This window comes from Hypomesus nipponensis, chromosome 19 (genome assembly GCF_054491055.1).
Source record: "Hypomesus nipponensis isolate SF chromosome 19, ASM5449105v1, whole genome shotgun sequence".
In the NCBI taxonomy this organism is placed as follows: Eukaryota; Metazoa; Chordata; class Actinopteri; order Osmeriformes; family Osmeridae; genus Hypomesus; species Hypomesus nipponensis.
In genome coordinates, this window is record NC_140379.1 from 18,855,740 (window position 1) to 18,876,760 (window position 21,021).

The 21,021-nt window shown below is 39.8% G+C and overlaps 1 protein-coding gene across 1 annotated transcript in view; it reads right to left on the reverse strand.

The window, feature by feature from the left end:
* syt7b (synaptotagmin VIIb) overlaps positions 1-17,392 on the reverse strand; it is a 136,866-nt gene extending 119,474 nt beyond the window's left edge. Inside the window, exon 1 of the mRNA XM_084682257.1 lies at positions 17,362-17,392. Coding sequence (XP_084538383.1) covers positions 17,362-17,392 — 31 coding nt within the window. The remainder of the gene's footprint in view (positions 1-17,361) is intronic.
* Positions 17,393-21,021: the final 3,629 nt, after the last annotated feature.

Here is a 21,021-nt window from a genome sequence, read left to right on the forward strand (position 1 = left end):
ATAAACACAGGCCTTTATTACCTATTAACTAACGCTTATTAAAAGCACCTCACTGATAACCTCTTTCTTACTCTTTCCCTCTCATTCTTTCTGTGCCTGTAATCTATGCGGCATTGTGGCAGGGGTGTATTTTATGGTTCTGGGACCTGGGTGCCAAAGCAATCTGGGACACTACGAGGAGCGGGGACTGCAATTGTGTACGATAAGAAGTTGGAGGGACCAGTGGCGGCTGGTGAAAATTATTCTAGGTGGGGCTGTGAAATATTCAGTCAATTCGGTAACCATCCTAATACAATTGAACACAAACTGCATGATACGAGTTCTCTGTGAAATAGTCATTTTGTAATTAATACACACATATAGGCAAATGTCCACATGTGTGGACTATAAATATCATTACACTCAATTCAGAAATATTGAAAACCACGGACATCTGGGCACTTGAGCCACTCTCCCTGGTATTAATAGGAAACACAACACAACTATTACTGTAAAAGTAAATATCAAGGATTTATAAATGAATTTAACACAATCAATTATCTTTGATAGAACGTGCCTGTTCTTATCCACTTCTTCGTTGTTTCTCCTCACCTCAATCCGGTGACCTTCGTCCAGTTGCATAGCGATTGTATCTGCCTAGCATGGCTAGCTTGATTGTATTCTCCATTTGTGCCTTTGTGCACTTGTTTTGTTTTCTCAGATAAATGGTTAATGTCCTTAACTCCTGTAACAGTCCATGCTGTATCTGTACTGAATGTTATAAAAAGCAAGCACGGGAAGCAAAATAAGGTATTGACATGAGTGCATCCAGCTAGCCAGGCCTTTCTGTTGTAGCTTACCAATCGTGGGAGAAACCTCTGTGTATGATTTACCTCTACCCTTTTCGCTTGCCTGTTGTGTAATTTTGATGTCAGGCTGGGCCAAACTCTTTTATTTTTATTTTCTCCACTAAAGTTCTCCTCTCAAAAGGATTTTGGAGAGGATATCTGACAGAATTTGAGAAATGAGAATGTCACGCTAATGACGCTAATTCCAGCGCCCTTCTGTCATCATTTTTGAGGACGCTGATTGGCTAAATATGTGTTTCTTGTTAGCAACAGTCAGCAATTCACCTATCGCCTGCAGGTTAGTAGGCGTTTAGATGGGCACTTTTTCTAGCACTCCAGATGTCGAGCATGAAGTAAATTGATCCCAAAACAGAATTTTAGTATATATATATATATATATATATATATATATATATATATATATATATATATATATATATATACATACATACATACAAACACTTTATTGTGTATTGTTAACACAGTCATGCTTAAAATTAGTATTATTTGTTATTGTTTAGAAAATATATTACATGAAAAACTAAAATCTAAAACACTTTTCACCGGGGAGGGCGGTGCCCTAGCGCCCTCTATTGACCAGCTGCCACTGAGAGAGACTCAATGAATATAAAGGGTCATGGCAAGTACCAAGGTTTCTTAATGTGTTACAATGCTTACTGATTCTAATAACGTTAGACGCTAGGTCTGAGAGGTTGTTGGCCTGTTGGCCTCTCTCTCAATCTCTCACTCTGTGGGACACATTTCTTTAGCTACTGGTGAAGACATGCAATTACATATGCTCTGCAATTTGTATTTGTAAGCAAATTAGCATTAGCACTCGAGACCGCTAGCGATGTTTCTTTGACTGCGACAATGATAGTTGCTAAGCAAACATCAACTACGGAAAGATTTAAAACTAAAGTTGTGTGCGGTCAATATGACTGTCTGGCCGGTAACAGTGATAATATTTTCTTTGCCTTTTGAGTAATTTATATATAAAACGTTTTCAATGAAATACAAACAATTTAAGGAAAAGTCAGATGCCAGCAGGATTCAACAAAGTTATTGCACATTGAATGATCATGGAGGCCGTTCTAGTATAAACACTGTCTGTTTAGAATGGGCCTGTATGTGTGTTTGTCAAACACTGTTTCTGTCTCATCATGCTGTCCTTATGGCTGTTTCATGTTTTCCATCTGTGTTCTTTCTGATGCTCCTGGCTGGCCTGTGTATTTAGGTCCATCTCCTTGACAGCGTGTCAATGCGTGGTTCCCTGAAAAGTGTGTGTGTCCCCCTGCCTGCCTGCCTGTCCATTAGAACTTGGGCAGAGCCCACATGGCCACTTAAGGCTCCACTAAATTATTCAGAGTATTTACTAATAAATAAACACAGCTGGCTCCTGCTCCCAGCACTATCCCTCTCTCCTCTTTCTCCCCTTTCTCTCTATCACTGTCCCTCTGTCTCCCTTTCTCTACTTTTGGTTCCAGAGCAAACCCACTAGTGAGCTTAGTCAGAACCTACAGGCTCTCTAGTCTTTTGTCTCTCACCACCTTTCAGATCTAGCCTGGCCCACTTCTCCTCTCCTGTTCTCACCCTCCTCTCTCACCTTCCTTTGTTCTACCCTTACCCAATCCTACCCGTCCTCCACCAGCCCCCTCTATCCCTGTCACCATTCCTTGCTACTCTTTGATGCTCAACCCCTGAAGACGCTACATGGCTGTCTGTCCTCTTTCTTTCCCTCCCTTTCTCTGCCTCTCTCTGTAATTAAGTTGAGTATTTGAGTGTGTGGTGGGCTGAGAGACGAGGAAAAACATACATATTCCCCTAAGAGCACAGTGAGCGCAACAGACGGACGTAGGGAGCGAGAAAAAAAAGCCTATTTATTCATAATAACTAGGCTACATAATATGAATCACTTGTTAAGATTTAGGGAGAATTTGTTTTCCTAATGTGTAGATAATTAATACACAAACATTACTGACCCCAATATAAACATTTATTATATGGCAATGACGGTACGAGCTTTCTGATTGGCTAATGGGGAGTCATGCCAGACACGTATTGCCCTCCTCAGCGGTCAATACGGCTCCGTATTGCCCTCTGACATCATCTTCAATATGAGCGACAAGTCAGCTGCTGAGTTTTACTATCTAGATGATGCTGAAAAGATTTGTCATCGAAACTGAGGATGAAGACTAGACTTTTAATCACTTGTGTCGTTAGTTTGTGTTGAAATTAAAGCCATTTTAGCAGAACCATGTTGTCCGCTTTCTATCAAAAGTAATTAGTTGCTAGGCAACACATGAAACACAGCGCGAGAAGACTTGAGAGCTAGCTACAATTAGCCTAGAGGTACCATTTATTTTCGTTTACAAAATGAATAGAAGCTAAAAATGCCATATAATAAACTACTTACTAACCTCGTCGGCTTTGCCGTATCAGCCTCGCTATCGCTCGGTCGATACGTTCCAGCCTCAGTTTGATATTTCCCGGCATGACCTCACTCTCGGTTAGTAAGTAGTTAGTAATGCACTGATAAATATTGACTTATTTGATTAGTAGGTTAATAACTGTTTTCATAGATATCTTGTTTGCTATGATTACATTTACAAATGTTATAGTTTAATACAGAGTGTGTTGACCCCCCCAACCTGTTGTTTTTACCTCTTTTGGAGGGGTCCAGACCCCCGCGTAATTCACACCATGGTTTAATAGTTACAAACCAGAAAATAATTTGTTAATAGCACATGAAGTTATTTGAAACTCAAGTATTTACATACCATTAATAAACCACGTCCACAAGCTAGCTAACTCCTTTGGTTAGCTAAACTTCTTAAATAGGCTTCTTAAGAGGGCTGTACAATTCCAAATGGTTTCATTCCAAATGGTTTTCATTCATCTCCTAACATCTGAGCAACAACAAACGGTCACGGTTGTTTACTTTCAGCAAGGAATTTGTTGCTTGAATGTGAGGTACTCGGTAAAATGTATTACCACCAGTCATGTCCATCTTTAAGGAGAAACTGATCATTATAAATATTTAATAAGGCATAGATAGTTAATGTTATAATATCTTAAATACACTTAATGTTTCACAATTATGAACTATTAACTAACTGTACAAATTCATATTGTGCTGTTATAACAAAGGGTTCCTGAAAAAAATCCATAAAAAGAACAGGAAAGTACTATTACAAAGTGAGAAATAGAGAGATCTGAAGGCATAAAAAGGGAATGAAGGGCAACTGAGGATGGGGAATAGGGGGATGTCGAGGGGCAGGTGCAGGATGAGGAGAAGCTTCAAGATTGGGGTGGTGAGAAATAGAAGAGGGAGAGAGGGACAAAGAAGTAAGTTAGGTGGAAGGGTGGCCTAAATGAGAGTTGAGTCTTCTACATCCTAGATTCTCTTTCATCTCCAAGTGTTTGAAGGCATAGCACTTACTGAGACACCCTTGGGTCGGTCTGCCAGTCTCAGTGTGTGGGTGTGGGTGTTTGTGTGTATGAGAGTTTGTATGAGTGTCCATGTGTGTACATAAAGAGTGAGAGACAGGATTTGTTGCTTTGCCAGAAAGACGGCATCTGAGGGTAGATCAGTTTCCCATCTGCTCCTCTCTGTCTTTGTGTCTGTTCTTAAAAATAACCTGCTGTCTATCCCTCCTTATCTCTTCCAACACTCCCACTCCTCACTTCTGACAATCCTACGCTCCTTGGATATCTCTACTCTCTTTTCTTCATCATCAGTTTACTGAACCATTAAAATCCATCTGTTCATCAGTACATCCATGCCTATCTCTCTATGTTCTTTGTGTCTATGAAGTCCACTGTGCTCCTCCACTAACAATCCTTTATCCTGCGCTTCTTTAGGGGTACTGATGATTCACTCCTACACCTGGGTATGTAGGGGTCAACATTCACATCTAATGGAACAAATCCTTTTATCCCTCAAAAACAAACTCAAACAATGCCTCTTGCTTCTTTTATTTTTACCCTTACTTTCCTCGTACAATCCCTGAATTGACTGTGTGCTCCTATGAGGTATTTATATAATAACAATAGTCTTCAAGTATATGTTTTGTACGTGCACCAAAAGTTCTTTGTGTGATTTCTTTTGAGTTTTCCATCTCAAACAGCTGGTACAGTAGTTTATGTACCTATTTCTGTAACAGCTATCTTTTCTCTGAAGTTGACTAAGGTAGCTACCTATCTAAGTAAGCTGCACTTCTTACCTGCCTGCCTGTCTGTCTGCTAGACTTCTATGGCATTACAGATCTTAAAGTTCAGGACGATTTGAGATTTAAATATAATGTCTCTCATTACTAGCTTGACGTTGTCATACTCATAATTTTCTGGTCAGAATATGAGTCTGATAACTCTCTGTTGGGCTGGGACTATGGGGTGTGTTTCAACCGAACTCGTAAAACAAATGCCTTTTCGCTCAATTGAATAGACCTACAACCAATCAGAGCAACGTAATATGTTGTTTGTTGAAAACGAATTCAACTCAAGCGCTTTTTTGTGACGTGGTCGATTACGTTACTGTTGATCATCTGTCCATCATTGTATAAAGCCTGCCCTGACGATTTGATTGGTCCGAACAGCTCCTGTTCGGACGTAGTTTTTCCCCAACCGAGGTTCTCCAGACCCAACTTCCCGACCAAAATGTTTTTGTTATGGGCGCGGCTAAGTTGGGCTGGCAGCCAGGCTATCTCTATACTGAACATCCATAACAAAACATCTACTAGTACTAAAATTGCATACACCACTAAAGAGAAAAAAAACTTGTAAAATTCCCTTGGGTTCACCTCCCTCTCTGCTCTCTAAACTTCCGACCATGGAGGGTCCAACAAGACTTCAGTGAGCTCACTGATTAAAAGGTATCCATTTCTCTCGCTCCTTCCCTCTTCAAACGCACACACCAGGAGGCATATTCTGATGTTCTGACTAGACTACTCTCTTTTTCTGCCTCTATTTCCATCTCCCACGTTATCCATCTGTTTCCAGTTCACATTTTTCATAATTCCTCTATCAGCCTCTTGGTCTGCCTACATCCTTCTACAGGGAAACCCCCCCAAAAGTTTCATTAGCCCCCCCCCAAAACTTTTTAATAAAAAAATAAAATAAAATATAGCTGCAAGCAGCAATGAGGTGTCCAAGCTGGTACAGCAGGTAAAATTAACAAAAAACATTTTAGACATCCTCAGAACAGGGTTCTGAGTAAATGCAGCTTTGAATACATCAAAGATTTGCTGAGATACGACCCAACTTCCTGTTTGCCGGCTTTGCCACAGTTTTTGATGGGCGGTACCGATCAAACCGTTTTGAAAATCAAAAATAATTTTGATAGTTTGTGTGAGGATTAGGGATGAGATAAGATTTTAACAATTCCGATTCCTTATCAATTTCTGCTTATCAATTTGATTCCTTATTGATTCTCTTGTCGACTCTTATTGGGCAAGGGGGGGGGGGGTAATTTTCCAGCACTTTCAATACAAGATACAGGCCATGTTAGAATTGATAAATATATACATAATTGTGTGGGCAATGTAGAACAGCAGACAGATTTGAAATATGATCTTTTGTTTTAAAGTTATGGCCATTCTAGTGACGAGTGCTTAGAATAGCTGCCATAGAACGGCGAAACTAGCTACTATCGTTCGTTACCTACAAACAAATGCCTCGTAACAGTATTTATTTTTTATCTGCAATAATGACAACAGAGGTTAAGGAACTTGTCTTTAATCAAAAGATCATCTCCATTTTCAAATTGAAGCAGTATCTAGCTTACTGTAGGAAATCTCCCATTGCATCCTCTCTCTAGCTTCTTCGGCTTAAGTCCGATGCCAGATGGACGACGATGACGATGCATGCATTATTCACGCCTACGGTGTTACTGTAATACAGTCTGTAAAAATACCACTTTGACACACTTGCAAGAAATGATCCGCTGGTTAGATGTACCATGATCTTATTTACCACCCACAATAGTTCAGCTTTTTTGCAGCAGCATTCTGAGTTAGTTTGGGAGTTGCACAGCAAAGTATAAAAAATTCACCAGGGACAACAACAACATCGGCAACCCTGCACCACGGATTATTATTTTGATGTCATCTTTAAATTCAGTGTCTGAACAGGACTGGGTGACTGATTAGTTTCTCCGCCACCTTGAACCTGAAACTTAGATTGTAGGTTTGCTGACAATGACCAACCGTTGCTTTGTTACAGGAAACAAGGAACCAATGCGATTGGCCAACGCTCTTCATCCCTATATTTAAGAGCCAGAAACACTGTTCCATTGTTCAAACTGTATTTCTGTTTTCACATCTTTCAATTATTAATACTTTTCAGATTTAGAATGCGTTTTATTCGCCAAGAAACTCCAAACAGACGTGGACGTGGAAGTAGAAGTGCACCATCATTGTCTTTGGCAGGTTGAATTTCTTTAGCTGCAGTAGGAAGTACATCCTCTTGTGCTTTCTTGGTGAGGAAGCTGATGTTCAGTTGCCAATCGCGGCAGAACTCCAGTGTTGACTGGGGTTGCACAGGGTAATGTGAGTGACTGTCTTAAGAGCATAACATAACGCTTTAACATTTATGAAATTAAATAAGATTTTCTTTCAAGATTTTTCAAAAGATCACTCTTTTTTTCTATTTTTTCAACCGTTAGAAAGGATTACAATGCATAACAATGACAGCTATGCCTTTAACACTGTCTCACCATTTTGGTTTCAAAGCAACTCTTTTTTTCACCTTCATACTGCTGACATACTTTTGTCTGCTATGATATCGATAACTGTTATGCAATATACATCTTAATCACTAAAATTGGTCAATTTTTCAAACTTTAAACTTTTTTCTGTTTCTCAGTCTTTCATTCTTTAATACGTTTAACGCTTAAAAATTTATGAAAGTCAATAAGATACTATTTTCTAACTCTTTTTTTCTCCTTTGTCAACAGTAAGAAAGTATTGAAATGCACAACAATGACAGACATACTTTTAAAACTTTTTCACCATTTTATTTTTATAGCACATACCTCTTTTACAAACTTTTAAAAACCTTCACTATTCATCTTTTCAACTGTTCGCAGCAAACACACACATTTTCTTCAGGAAATGTACCTTTCTAGTTTTTTTCTGCTTATTTACCACTCTAAATACTAGGATTGAAGAGTGGAATTAAATAGTTGTCTTTCCCCTGCAAGAGGGAATGGTGATCAGCAGCCTCATAGTTGAATCAAAACAAATAAATTTGGCAGACCGGTGTAAAAAGTGACCTAAACTCTATGAGTTAAACATAATTTTAAGTTTTTCCCTTCTCGTGATATTTTCAGCCATTTAGCCTATCTACTCATATTGCATTCATTCGTTAATAAAGAATCCCCTTTGATGCTTATTCTAACAACAACGTTACCGGCAGTAGCTATCTCAGATGGAATCGCGATTAAAATAGTACCGTCTGCTAACTGAAAATATTCCATAAGATTGACATTTATTTAGAGGAAAATCCCAGATTCATAAAAGGATCAGTGGTGGCGATCATTGTCAGTAGCAATGCAAAATGCGATATAGCCCTGTGTGGAGAAGCTGCCCCGGTAAATTGTACAACTAGACTGTGTTCGTCTTGGTTGCGATTGCGTTGGTTGAATTCGAGTTAACGTTCCGTTGTACGGTTTAGGCTGAAATTAACTATTTTCATGAACAGATTGACAAAGTTTAGGTTGTGGCAATGGAGTTCAGATTAGTAGTCACTAGTGATGGGGGCAACGAAGCTTTCCGAAGCAATGAGCTATTTGACACAATTGTCTCGAAAAAGTATCGCTTTTTCGAAGCGTTCGATACATCTTCTCCATAGGGACATCTGCTGGTCAGTTTATGGTATGGTGACCATAGATATATATAAACACTAGATGTTTTGTCCGCGTTACTGGACAACGGAGTCGAACGTCCGCACATGGCGGCCATCTTGCCACAGGCAACTCGCTCACCCATAACATTGTGTTGATGCTACATGTACTTTTTAAATGACCATAACTTGCTCAATTTTCAACCGTCAGAGATGTCGCTATTCCACTGCATACTTCTATAAAAAATAAAAAAAATTACAGAATTATTCATAAGTATGCAGTGGAAAAGCGACATCTCTGACGTTGATAACAAACCAAACCGTTTAAAAATCGGTTGAAAATTGAGCAAGTTATGGTCATTTAAAAAGTACATGTAGCATCAACACAATGTTATGGGTGAGCGAGTTGCCTGTGGCAAGATGGCCGCCATGTGCGGACGTTCTAGACGCCGCTGTAAGACATCTAGTGTTTATATTAGTGCTGTCAAACGATTAAAATATTTAATCGCGATTAATCGCATTAATGTCATAGTTAACTCGCGATTAATCACAATTAATCGCACATTTTTATCTATTCTAAATGTCCCTGATTTCTTTTTGTCCCAATCTTTTTTCAAATTGTAATGCTCTTATCAACATAGAAAAGTGGTTCGGATTGCTTTGTGCAAATATTTTTTTTATTGAAAACAACATTGCAATCGCCTGGCTTTGACGAGGGGGCAGAGAATTCTTATCAGCTGTGTGCTTGGCCATCAAGTGGTATTTCAGACTGGACGTGCTTCGATGATAGCTCAGTTTACAACGACAAAACACACAGATCACTGGTCTTGTCAATAGAACCATTTGGCAACTTTTTAAAAGCAAACTTTCCATTCAGAATCTTATTGGCATCCATTTCGGCATCTCGCGCTCGTCATCCACTCAAAACGTAACGTTAGCCTACTACCAGAGAATGTCTAATATCCGTAAACGGGCTCTGCTACTACTCTTTAGCCAGCTCGCAAGCCAAACGAGTGTTTGGCGTGCCTGTTGTTTTGTTTCCGGTCTAGCTAGATCCGGTGTGGTGTTGTAGTTTTTCTAACGTCGGTAGTTGTTGCGACAGCATGTGAAAAAAACTACAAAGTTTGCTAGGCCAAAAAGAGCGTTAATCGCGCGATAAAATAATTGACGCCGTTAATTTGGGTTTGCGTTAACGCCGTTAATAACGCGTTAAACTGACAGCACTAGTTTATATATATCTATGATGGTGACTGTATCGAGCGAAGGAAGGAATCAAGTGACGTCAAGTCCTCGAGACGTCAGTCTCACAATCATCATTGACAACTTGATAAATAAAGGTTGTGTGACAAATGTTTCGATTTGCAAGTGTCAAAAATATGTTATCATATATCTTGTTGTATTATAAACAACGTAACGTCTTTGCTACTTTACGTTTATGATATTTATTTTTAGGTTCTTATAACATTAATTGGACAAAGTGTTCAACTGAATATGGCTTCATGTTAAGTGCGCAGCCTCTCACTCAGACATTGTGAGATCGCATCCGCTCACCCTGTTTTAGTTGAAGTATATGCTAAATGAATACATTATTATATGATAATGTAAGCTAGCGGTTAAGGTTTTGGAACATGCTTTTGCAACCGGGAAAGGGATGGCCACATTTGAAGGCTGGTAAAACTAGGGAAATATGTAGGCTATGTGCTTGTGTACGATCTTATCTGTATCTATCTCTGTCTATCTAGCTCTGGCAATCTATCTGTATCTCTGGCTTTGTCAATGAATGTATTCTATAGCGCCCGTAAATAGGCCTGTGTCTCCTCTCTATAACCTACGAATATTAGTGATTTCTGATGTTTTTTAAGCCTTTGAATAAAACGCTGTTTGTCTCTGCTGCTCGCGTGACGTCCGATGCTTCCCATTTGAAGCCACGCTCGACACGTTTGTATCGTTACCAATTGTTTCGAAAGGTCGATACCGCTTCGTGAGCACGGTATCGAGCGTAACATCACTAGTAGTCACAGATAGTTTCACCTATTGAAAGACTTTTGATTTGAGGTAGTGCCGAACATGTTGTGTCGCCGTTTGACTTCCTAAACAGCTGTGCAGAGATGTTTTTGTTAGCCTACCTACTAGTTCTAGACTAGTGTGTCTCGCGTACAGCATTGCAGTGAGCTACACTGGTTTGAAACCACAGGTAATGATAATTTCACCCTAAAATCGTTTACTTGTAATCTAATATCATAATAAATCCTACAACAATTTGTGAGGAATGTTTATTTTAACGATTGAAAACAGATGTATCATAGACCGCTGTAGTATGTGTGGCCCTGGCAACAGAGGCTAATGTCATGATACTAATGCTTTAGTGAAATAGTAGCCTACTGTTTCCGAAAGTAGATGTACTTCCTTAATAATATTACTTTACACATCACAATTGTGTGTCATATCACAAAGTAAAATGAGCAAATAGTTATCACCCAGGCCTCTTTGCTTGTGGCGTTTCTGCAGCTACCTTGCAGTAAAGCAGTTAGCCTAGCTATCTCGCAGAAGTTAAAGAGCTGCTAAACTAATGTTCTGCTAGACTAGAGATAGTCACGCGAGTTGTCGTGACGTTAGTGGCGTCAGTGACTGTGGCTAGCAAGTTAGCCACCGTTAGCTTCACTTTTTGCCACAAAAACTTAATTTCTACTAAACCGTGCAACGGAACGTAAATCCCAATTCAAGCAACTCAATGGCTACCAAGACGAAACGTTTGACACCTAGGTTGTCTATGTAGTCCAAATATTGACAAAGTTTTAGGGGGACAAAAAGAAATAATAATATATATGTGAGATCACAATGGTTGTGCCCTTGCCGAAGGCAAAGCACACCCAATAAGAATACGTAGAAACACTTAAGGTGGATTTGCCGCTTCGCGGCTTGGCCACCAAAAAAAAAATCAAAATGTGTTAATTTCAATTCATAAAACCCACTAGAGGACATTATTTAAAAGTATATTTTCAAAAATGTCTTCTGGGGGAACATGCCCCCAGACCCCCCTAGTTTTGCTGGGTCATAGAAAAAATAATAGGTTTTATCTAGGGGCTTAGCCCCCCCAAAGTGGAACCTAAATTCGCCCCTGGTGTGCATGTGTGTGTGTGTGTGTGTGTGTGTGTGTATGCATGTGCATCTCAACTTATAAACAAAAGCAAGAGAGAGTCTGATCCCTGGATCCAGAATGAACAAGATGACGAGTACTGAGGAGAGAGAAGAGGACAGAGAAGGAGAAGAGAAGAGAGAAGAGAGGTGAGCAGAAAAGAGGACAGAAGAAAGGATGACTTAAGTATGTTCGTGCATACTGTATATCAGAAACAACATTTTATGAGAGATGTTATGCAACAGTATAAACACACGTAAGCATACGAATGCCTAATGCTCCCACTCACACACCACCTTGTTCTCTGTCACACGCATTGACCAGTACTTCTTTCCTGTAGACGTTCACACCCTCATTGAAAATATCATGTTATATTTCTCACTCAAACAAACACACATGATCACATGTACACACCTCATCTTTACACTTTCTGAACCACCTATCCTTGATTCCTTCTGTCCCATGTCATACTCCATCTTGGTTAATCAATGTGGCATCTTACTGGGGCACTGTAAGACTCCAGCCCATGTCCCTGACGGCTCCTGTGCACATGGGCGTCAGCAGCATTTTGAGAGTGGGGGGGACCCATTTTTCCATGGGGTCTGTGGGTTTCTCCCCCACAGTTTTTTAAAAGATGTAGATGCAATTTCCCGCATTCTGGTGCATTTACCACAACTATTTACCATAGTTGTTAGACATATACTGAGGGGCTGGACATAAACATATTTTGAAAACTAAATTTTCCAATAAGCAATGGGACATATTCAACTACCTGTCACCTTTCAGCACTCACCTCAGCAACAGAGCTGTCTCAACTGCCCCGCCTCTGACTCACTCTCAATCTCAACCACCTAGGCTATATTTGGAGACATGGAGATGCATTGAATGTTATCAGCATATCAAATTCACAATTGGTATAGGTTTAGTAGCCTAATAATTATGGAGGTTACATAAAACATTTGCATCTTCCTAAAGCATGACTGGACAGTTCAGAAATTGTCAAATGTGTATTCAAACCTGTAGTCTTTTTCACAGATCACATCCTAAGGATGTAAGCTTTCCGAAAATACATGGTTTAGGTGGTTGAATCAGTTTCCCTAAATGGCACAGCCCAAAAAAGTATCGGCAATATACTCCATTTACCAATACCAAATTATTATTATTTAATTTATTATGCACTGGCAGCATACTAATATGGAGAGAAGGATGTGTCTCTTGTCTCATTAGATAACATCCTGAAGGTATAAGCTTTCAGAGAATATATGGTTTTAATGGTTGAATCAGTTTTGCCTTCATGTTACAGAATAACATGTAGCAATGAAATTCTGCAAATTGCCAAAATTACAAGTTGAGCAACCTTTGTAAGACAATTCTAAAATAAAGTTTTATTTTTTCTTCTTTTTTTCAGTCGTTAGAAAAACCAGCATGTTAGCTAAGGTTAACTCCAGATTAGCTCACGGTTGTTATGGCAATAAAAAAAACACCAGCAATTTATTTTGTAGCTACTTGGAAAAAACATCCTTGTCGTCTCTTTCTGCCAGAAACTGACGCCTAGGTCTGAACACGGCCAAATGCACAACATATTTTCAGACCCAGATTAATAAATCAATGCTGTTCCACTTGTAATGGGTAAATAAAGTATGATATTGCCTAGTGCTAGATGTAGGTAAAAAGCTTGCTTATCTAGCTAGCTATAATTATAATGTTTGCAGAAGGATCTTTGTGACTTATATAATGCTATTATACACAGACAAACAAAATCCCCTATATGCTGTCTTTTTATCTATTTGTCTCTCTGTTTCTTCAGCAGTGCTACTTTGGGCCGTTCTCACGGTCAGAGTCACTGACGGATAAAAATACATTCATTTGAGATGGTTATTAAATCCAGCACCTGACGAATAGTTGCTCTCCGCCTACCTTGGTCCTGTCTCTCCCTCATTTTCAAATAAAACAAAGATAAGCCAGATGATTGCAGCCCATTACGCTTCTCCTTTAGTAATATAATATTAACAAGATATTTGACAATGGATCTAGAGACTGGTATTAATAAGCAATTACTTCCGACAGTAAAAAACTGCAGGGAAGGAACAGAGAACAGTTTCTATTCCACAATACACTTGAACCTGGATGCATTCATCTCTTATATGCACCCTTTCCTCCCGTGTCCCCTTCTCTTACTCATAATATCCTCCATCAAAGTATTTTTCTCTCCATCAAAGTTTTTTTATCCCATCCTCTTTTCTCTTCCTTTTCTTGTTCCTCACTTCTCCCATCCATTGTTTCACTCTAGATCCTTCTCCCTTCTACCTCCCTTCCTCCCACCATCCCAGCTCCTGCTATGTGTCAGTCCCTGTCAGACTCATAACCGCCGCTGCAATCTCCCATCCCATCTCTTATCCAACAAATGGATGATAGAAGCAGAGTGATGCCATGGCACAATCCCTGATCACTGAACACACACCCAGCCGGGCAGGATTGAGGCGAGCCGATCTCACTCACCAATCTCCTATCACTGATCAGGCACCTAGCAGACAAGGGTACTAGACAGACACTAGAGAGTGCCAGGAGCCAGGCCGTCATGACTGGTTTGGCGAGGCCATCACAGATTCACTTCAAAACCCCATGGATCACACAAAGGTCACTAAAGGTCAGCAAATGCACGTACAGTAAGACCAAGTATTGTATGTCACAGAGAGTAGTAGAGTCCAATGATACATTCCTAGGTACGATGGTTATTACATGAGTATTTCATCTGGCATGAATCTGACCCATCTAGGCTGTAGCGCAGCACTGAGACTAACCTGAGATTTCACCCCTGGGCTCCCTAGAGCTGGTGTAGAGATAATGAACGAACTCACTAAGAGCCAGTCACTTATTGCAGAGGTCTTCAATCCTGGACCTCAGGGACCCCCTGTCCTGCACATTTGAGTTGTTTCCCTTTTCCAACACACTTGATTCAAATGAATGGTCGTTAACAGGCTTCTGCATAACTAGATAACGACCCATTCATTTGAATCAGGTGTCTTGGAGCAGGGAAACATCTAAAACATGCAGGACAGGGGGTCCCTGAGGACCACGGTTGAAGATCTCTTACTCACTGTAATCAGACGGCCCTTCAAAAAAGGTATTGTAGGGGTTTAATATTGGCTAAACAACCAAAACTATTCACCTACATTGAAAGGAAGAGGAGTAAACTGAAAAATATGCTGGAATTGCAGTTATTTGACTCTAAGGGTAAAATCTGAGCAAGAATAGTCAAAACAAGTTAATTTAAATAGATATTTAATAACATTGCAAATTAATCAAATAAATTTTAAGGCAAACATGTTACAAAATGAAGGCTTAAACTCTTACCTACTTTACCTTGCTTATTGAAAATCAGGGAGAGAAAGATTAAGTGGTGAGCAAGGAGAAGTAGTACGAGAAGCCAGCCATGAGGAGAAGCCCTCAAGAATATGAAGAACAATGCTTCACAATCCCCTTTATACCCAACAGATTTCTGTAGAATAACCAATCAGACCACATAGTAGTAACCCTTACTTATCAACATATGACTAGTAATGCAACAGTAAGTTACACAATGAGCTGTGAGACCCATCAAGTAGAGACTCCGTCCAGCAACTCCATATTTTAGCATTTGAGAGGTGGGGGCAGGGTGACACCCAGCCTTACACTCGGAATTAATAATTTGTAAATAAAATGTATATCTCTTGCTTCTGTTAACACAGTTTGTGTAAACAGTTATATAAAATAAAATAGCGATCAATACAATAATTGCACAGCATAGTATTCTAAATATTATACTGTATCTGATTTGGTGCAAACTAAAATGTCTGACCCTGGACATTGTATTGTTTGTCACTCTGTTATGTCATCAGACCAAAAGCTCACAGATGGTATAAAATAGACATAATATCACGTAATTTTGTAAAATTATGACAGGACATTCCAGTAGTTTTGCAAATCAATACCTCTGAAATCTACAGCCTTCCAGCAGGTGGTGTCCTCACTGATACATAGCCCTAAAAAAACAATCAGCACAGAGGGAGTCAACACCCTCTCTAAAGAATAACACTGCTCTACAATTTAAACTCTAACATAGTTTAATCTTTGGAAAAACCTCTGGTAGAGGTTCCTCTCTGCCTACTTGCTAGTTGTTAAAGCTGTTATTTACATTTAGTCACTTTAGCAGCATTTTTATGAGCATATTTATTGAGTTTAAGTTGAGTCTCAGATGGGGTTTGATCCCAGCCTGAGACGCAGATTAGCTCTCCAGAGTAGGATGCATTCTGATCAAGTGCTGCTTGAGACCGACATGTCCAGATTTAGCTCTACTGAAGTTCCTGGTCTATCACCATCTTAGCCATCACTATAAATATCACTAATCATTCTATCTGATACCTGACAATTAGCAAGGAGTGCTCACACGATGGCATGTTTTGTGATATGGTTGTCTGTTGCATACAAAAGGAGGATGGTGGCCCAGGAAAGTCAGGAAAGTTAAGTTAAATCGAAAGCAAGGGTAAAGTACAAAAGATATTCTCATTTTATATTCTGTGTCAGTGGTGTTATGAAATGATAGTGTGTTCTACAGCCCTGTGTCTGTACATTTTCTTACTTTGGATTTGTAACAGGTAGGAGATGTTTAAACACAGAGCTACTTGGAACCCAAACATCTACTTCTACTTGTTGACCAAAACATTTTTTTAGCACACGCTGAAAAGATCTTGAGATGAGGAGAGGAAAATAATTTAACTGAATTAGAATTATGCATTTTCAGGCAATCTGTCTGCATTGCTTTTAAAAACAAACAACAAATACATGGATACATAAAGATCATCTTCTGTATTTGTTGAAGTATATTTTGCAAGGATGCCTGTGGGTGATGACTATTCTGACATGCTGTAGTCTCCATTCGAACACAATGTTGAAGTGTCAAGACCAGCCAACAGTGTCGACGTTTAGAGGCAAGAGATTGGCGTATTGTAGTGTATTCTACTGCCCATCACGCCCTCGACCGACGCACATGTGGTATATTTCATGTTCGTCCTCTGAACACTTTAGTCAAGATTCCACCACGCGCGCTGGGGACACCGAGCATGGCGCGCGTCGTAGGCGAGGCGTAACACGCGCACACCGTGTACAAGATATCACACACATACTCAAACACACTACCTCTGGCAGACACGGATGTCCGTTGTCATAAGGGGAGGATAAATGACCTTGTAAATGTGGCAACTCAGGATTCTAAAACACTCGAATGTTGGCTGCGAGCAAAACAAGTGTACAAGAATAGACTAAAACATCGGAGTTCATGCCATCGGTGTGCAATATGTGAACGAATATCATTGTCAACAGATGGTTTTTAAATTGACCATGCTGATATGGTCAGAGTGAGTGAAAACAGTCAATATCACCCAATGTGTGGCAATGACCCCCAGCAACATTACTTCAACAAATCATATTCAAGGGCGTTTTGGAACCAACGCGAGAGCGTGTAACTAAAAGGAGACAGTGCATGGCTTCCAGATATTAATTGGTATGGTATCTGCTCACCTTTGCTGTTTTCTTCTCTGTTCAGATGCATAGCTGCTGCTTATTTTTTATGTTTTTAAACGTTGTTTTCTTTTCGATTAGGAGCCTTATGAAAAACTCAAATTTGGATTTGTTCTTGCCTTTTATTGTCTTGCTACTCAGTTGATGCGCGTGGACGCTCGCGTACTTGAGCGTCCTCCTCCGTATTTCGCTCGAGCAGGTAGGTGATGTTGAAGTCTTCAGCCCCACACCACCACCACCACCACCACCACGACCTATCTCTCTCTCGCTATCTCTCTTGTATTTCTTTCTTTACTTCAAAGTCGCTCAAAAGGCATGGTCGCTGTAGGGTTCCAGGGAGGAGACGGCAGACGGGCGGGGTGACGTGAAAGCAGTATGTGCGAGTTCCTCGCAGCTGGAGCCTCTTGCTCCTGCCAGCAGCTGATGGAACGCTGCACTTCCTTGCTGACCGACCAGTTCTCCAAGGGTTCCCAGCTTCAGTAGCTACAATTGACACTCATCGTCCGATCTGGTTGTAAAACGTACCCCTTTAGAGGATGTAAATGACAAACCACAATAACAGCCATCAATGTCATAATCATATTAATTCTTATTACCGACATACGCCACTAATTACATACATATGTACCGAGGAATACGAGGAATCCCAGATGGATTCAGATGGTCTCAGATGGCCAAATACACAGATGGGTGCATATCATCATCCTTTTGGACCCACAAAAAGACAATGGATTTCTTTTTGACCAGCTAACCACATTCCAGTTGGTGGTGATTTTTGTGTGGCATCTACACTAAGACCATTATAAATGAGCGCTAATAGGGTGTGATGACACACAAATCGACAGGTTGGAGGCAGCGGCTTGCGTTCTCCACAGCAGGTAATTCGAGGTAATGTGCAACAAGCCCGCCGCTGCTTATCCTATCGCGCAGCACGCACATTACTCAATCTCCCTCACATTTGGCTTATCAGCGAGTGAAAAATAAGTTTATTTGCTGAAAGCTCAACGTGTGTGAGTTTACTTAGTAAGGACAAATCAGCATGGGAGTCTGATTTACAAAAAAATCACGTCCACCTGAGCTGGCGACTGAAGTGGCTCAATGGCGCCTCTAGTGTTCCACGCAGAATATTTTTTTTCATAAACATGAAATTGAAGATCACATTTTCATACAATTACAGTCCTTAACCAAACCATTCAACATTCAAAACATTAAAATATATATATATTTTAAAGAAGATAGGGATCTCTCCAAGATGTTCAACATCTTTGGTTTCTAATCCCCTGTGATATCTCTGGGAAGGCAGTCATTGTCATGCATATTTATGAAATATTTTATATGACAGCCATTATTAATTTTCGTTTTGGGATTAGTGGTGTCCAATTCCATACCTCTATATGAGCATGATACTACTCCATCCAGCAACAAGTGCCTCCTCACACTAGCATTGATTCTCTGCTTACTCCTCTGGGCCGAGGTCTTGATATTTTGGGGTTGGCAGTTTTGCATCACTCACACTTAGAAACGTACATTTTTGGCTTGCCATTATCCAACTCTGCACCCTCCCAGGGACCATCCCAGTTCTCTTGATATCTTGAATAGGCTGACCTTGAGTGTTCAGTAATGCAAGATCAGTGGCATCCTGGAGAGATGGCATCAGATATGCTGGCCTCCAGAGCTGTATTGGCCCTTTGCCTCTTTCCATCTTCCTGGCTCAATCCAAAGCCTTTGGCAGGGAGACTTTACCGCCCGCCCCAGACGTCTCTTGGTTTTCTGTTTGGAGTCTCTCTTCTCTCTCATTCTCTGTTTTATAATATGTATCATTTTTACTTATTGACATTGCTTGTACCTTCAGACACTTTTCCATAAGGTTGCAGTCAAAGACAGGAGCTAGTTGAAAATGTGGCTTGATGAAGGGATATAGGGTTATACTTAACTTTTCTGCGTATAGGCGATTCTAGGTTCTAAAACTGGGGGTGCAAAGGGTTATAGTAGTGTTTTTTGGTTTGCTTACAAAAACATGCTAAAAATTTATACCACACCTTAAAATTGAAAATTATTCATTTGAGTAAAACAAACATGATAGAACATACAACTCTGATATCACTTAAAAATGTTCCAAAAACATGTAATTGTTTTTTTTACATTAATTTGAAAAAAAATTCATACCAACAGTAGGGGGACTGCACCCGCTGTAAAATCGCCTATGCTCTTCCGCATGTCACTTTCTCAATCTTCAGAAGCCCACGTGATTATTTCGCGACTCATGAGAATAAATCATGTCTGAAAGTTAAAAACAATTCTTTCATATTTTACAGCTATTTTTGTGTGCTCTGAATGACTGAGAATGAGTGTTACAGTTCTGTAGTGTTTGACGTGCTGGCTCTAAGTGTACTTTTATCCTTCAGGCACAATCACTACCATCTGCAATCAATGCATTTATCATCCTGGCCTGATTTGGTTGAATGACTTGATCCTTAGTCTTTCCCCTCTCTCTCTCTACTCCTATGATCTCTCCAACCTGTTCTTTGGCAGCCCTCCTCCACACCCTCCACCCCTTATTATCTTTTTGCTTCAGGCCTAAATACTTGATAGATATTCATGTCATGTCACTCAACTGTATGACAGCTGCATGGCTTCCCCTCACTATCCTTCTATCTACTATTTATTCATAGTAAATCACCACCTAATGATGGGATAGAGATTATAATTGGAAAATATGAAAATAAACATTCATTTTGGTCATTAAACATTTAGAAAAAAGTATGAATATTTTTTACATTTGGTTGAGGTCAAGGATAACTTTATAACCTCACAAGGGCAAATATATGTGGTCATACACATCCTGTTTAAAACACAGGGATACACTATACAAACACACACGCATACATACACACATAAATCTGCACCTTCGTAAATAGAATATGCGGTGCAATTCCAGCAATCTAAAATATACATTATATACAATATGCAATATTATATACAATTATATACAATACCTTAATACTCAATCAATCGATCAATATGTATTTATAGAACACTATAACAACCTTGGCAGACCAAAGTGGTCACAGAATCGTCACAGAAAAAATAATTAATACAACAATCTAGATAAAAGTACAGTAATGAAAAGATAAGTTGTAATGAAAAGATGGCTGAGCGGTTAGGGAGTTGGGCTATGAATCAGAAGGTTGTTGGTTCGATTCCCGGTTGTGCCAAATGTCCTTGGGCAAGGCACTTCACCCTACTTGCCTCGGGGAGAATGTCCCTGTACTTACTGTAAGTTGCTCTGGATAAGAGCGTCTGCTAAATTACTAAATGTAAATAAAATAATTCACTATAATTAACAAGCTATTAAAAGCCAAAGAAAATAAATAAGTATTTAGAGCAGACCTAAGACCTAATCTGATGTGCAAGGGTAAATGATTCCTTAGTTTCAGCCCAGCGACTACAATTGTGTGTTCGGAGAGTACACTAGAATCTCAGAGTGTTTGATGGTATATACAGCTGGACCAAGTCTGACGGACAACACAGCTTTGCTGCAGACAATTGATTGACTCCAATGATCCCACTTGCTGTCTTGATCACACGCTGCAGTTTGGCATGATCTTGAACATGTTTCCAAAATTGCTGAAAAGGTTGATTAATTTCCTAAGAAATAAC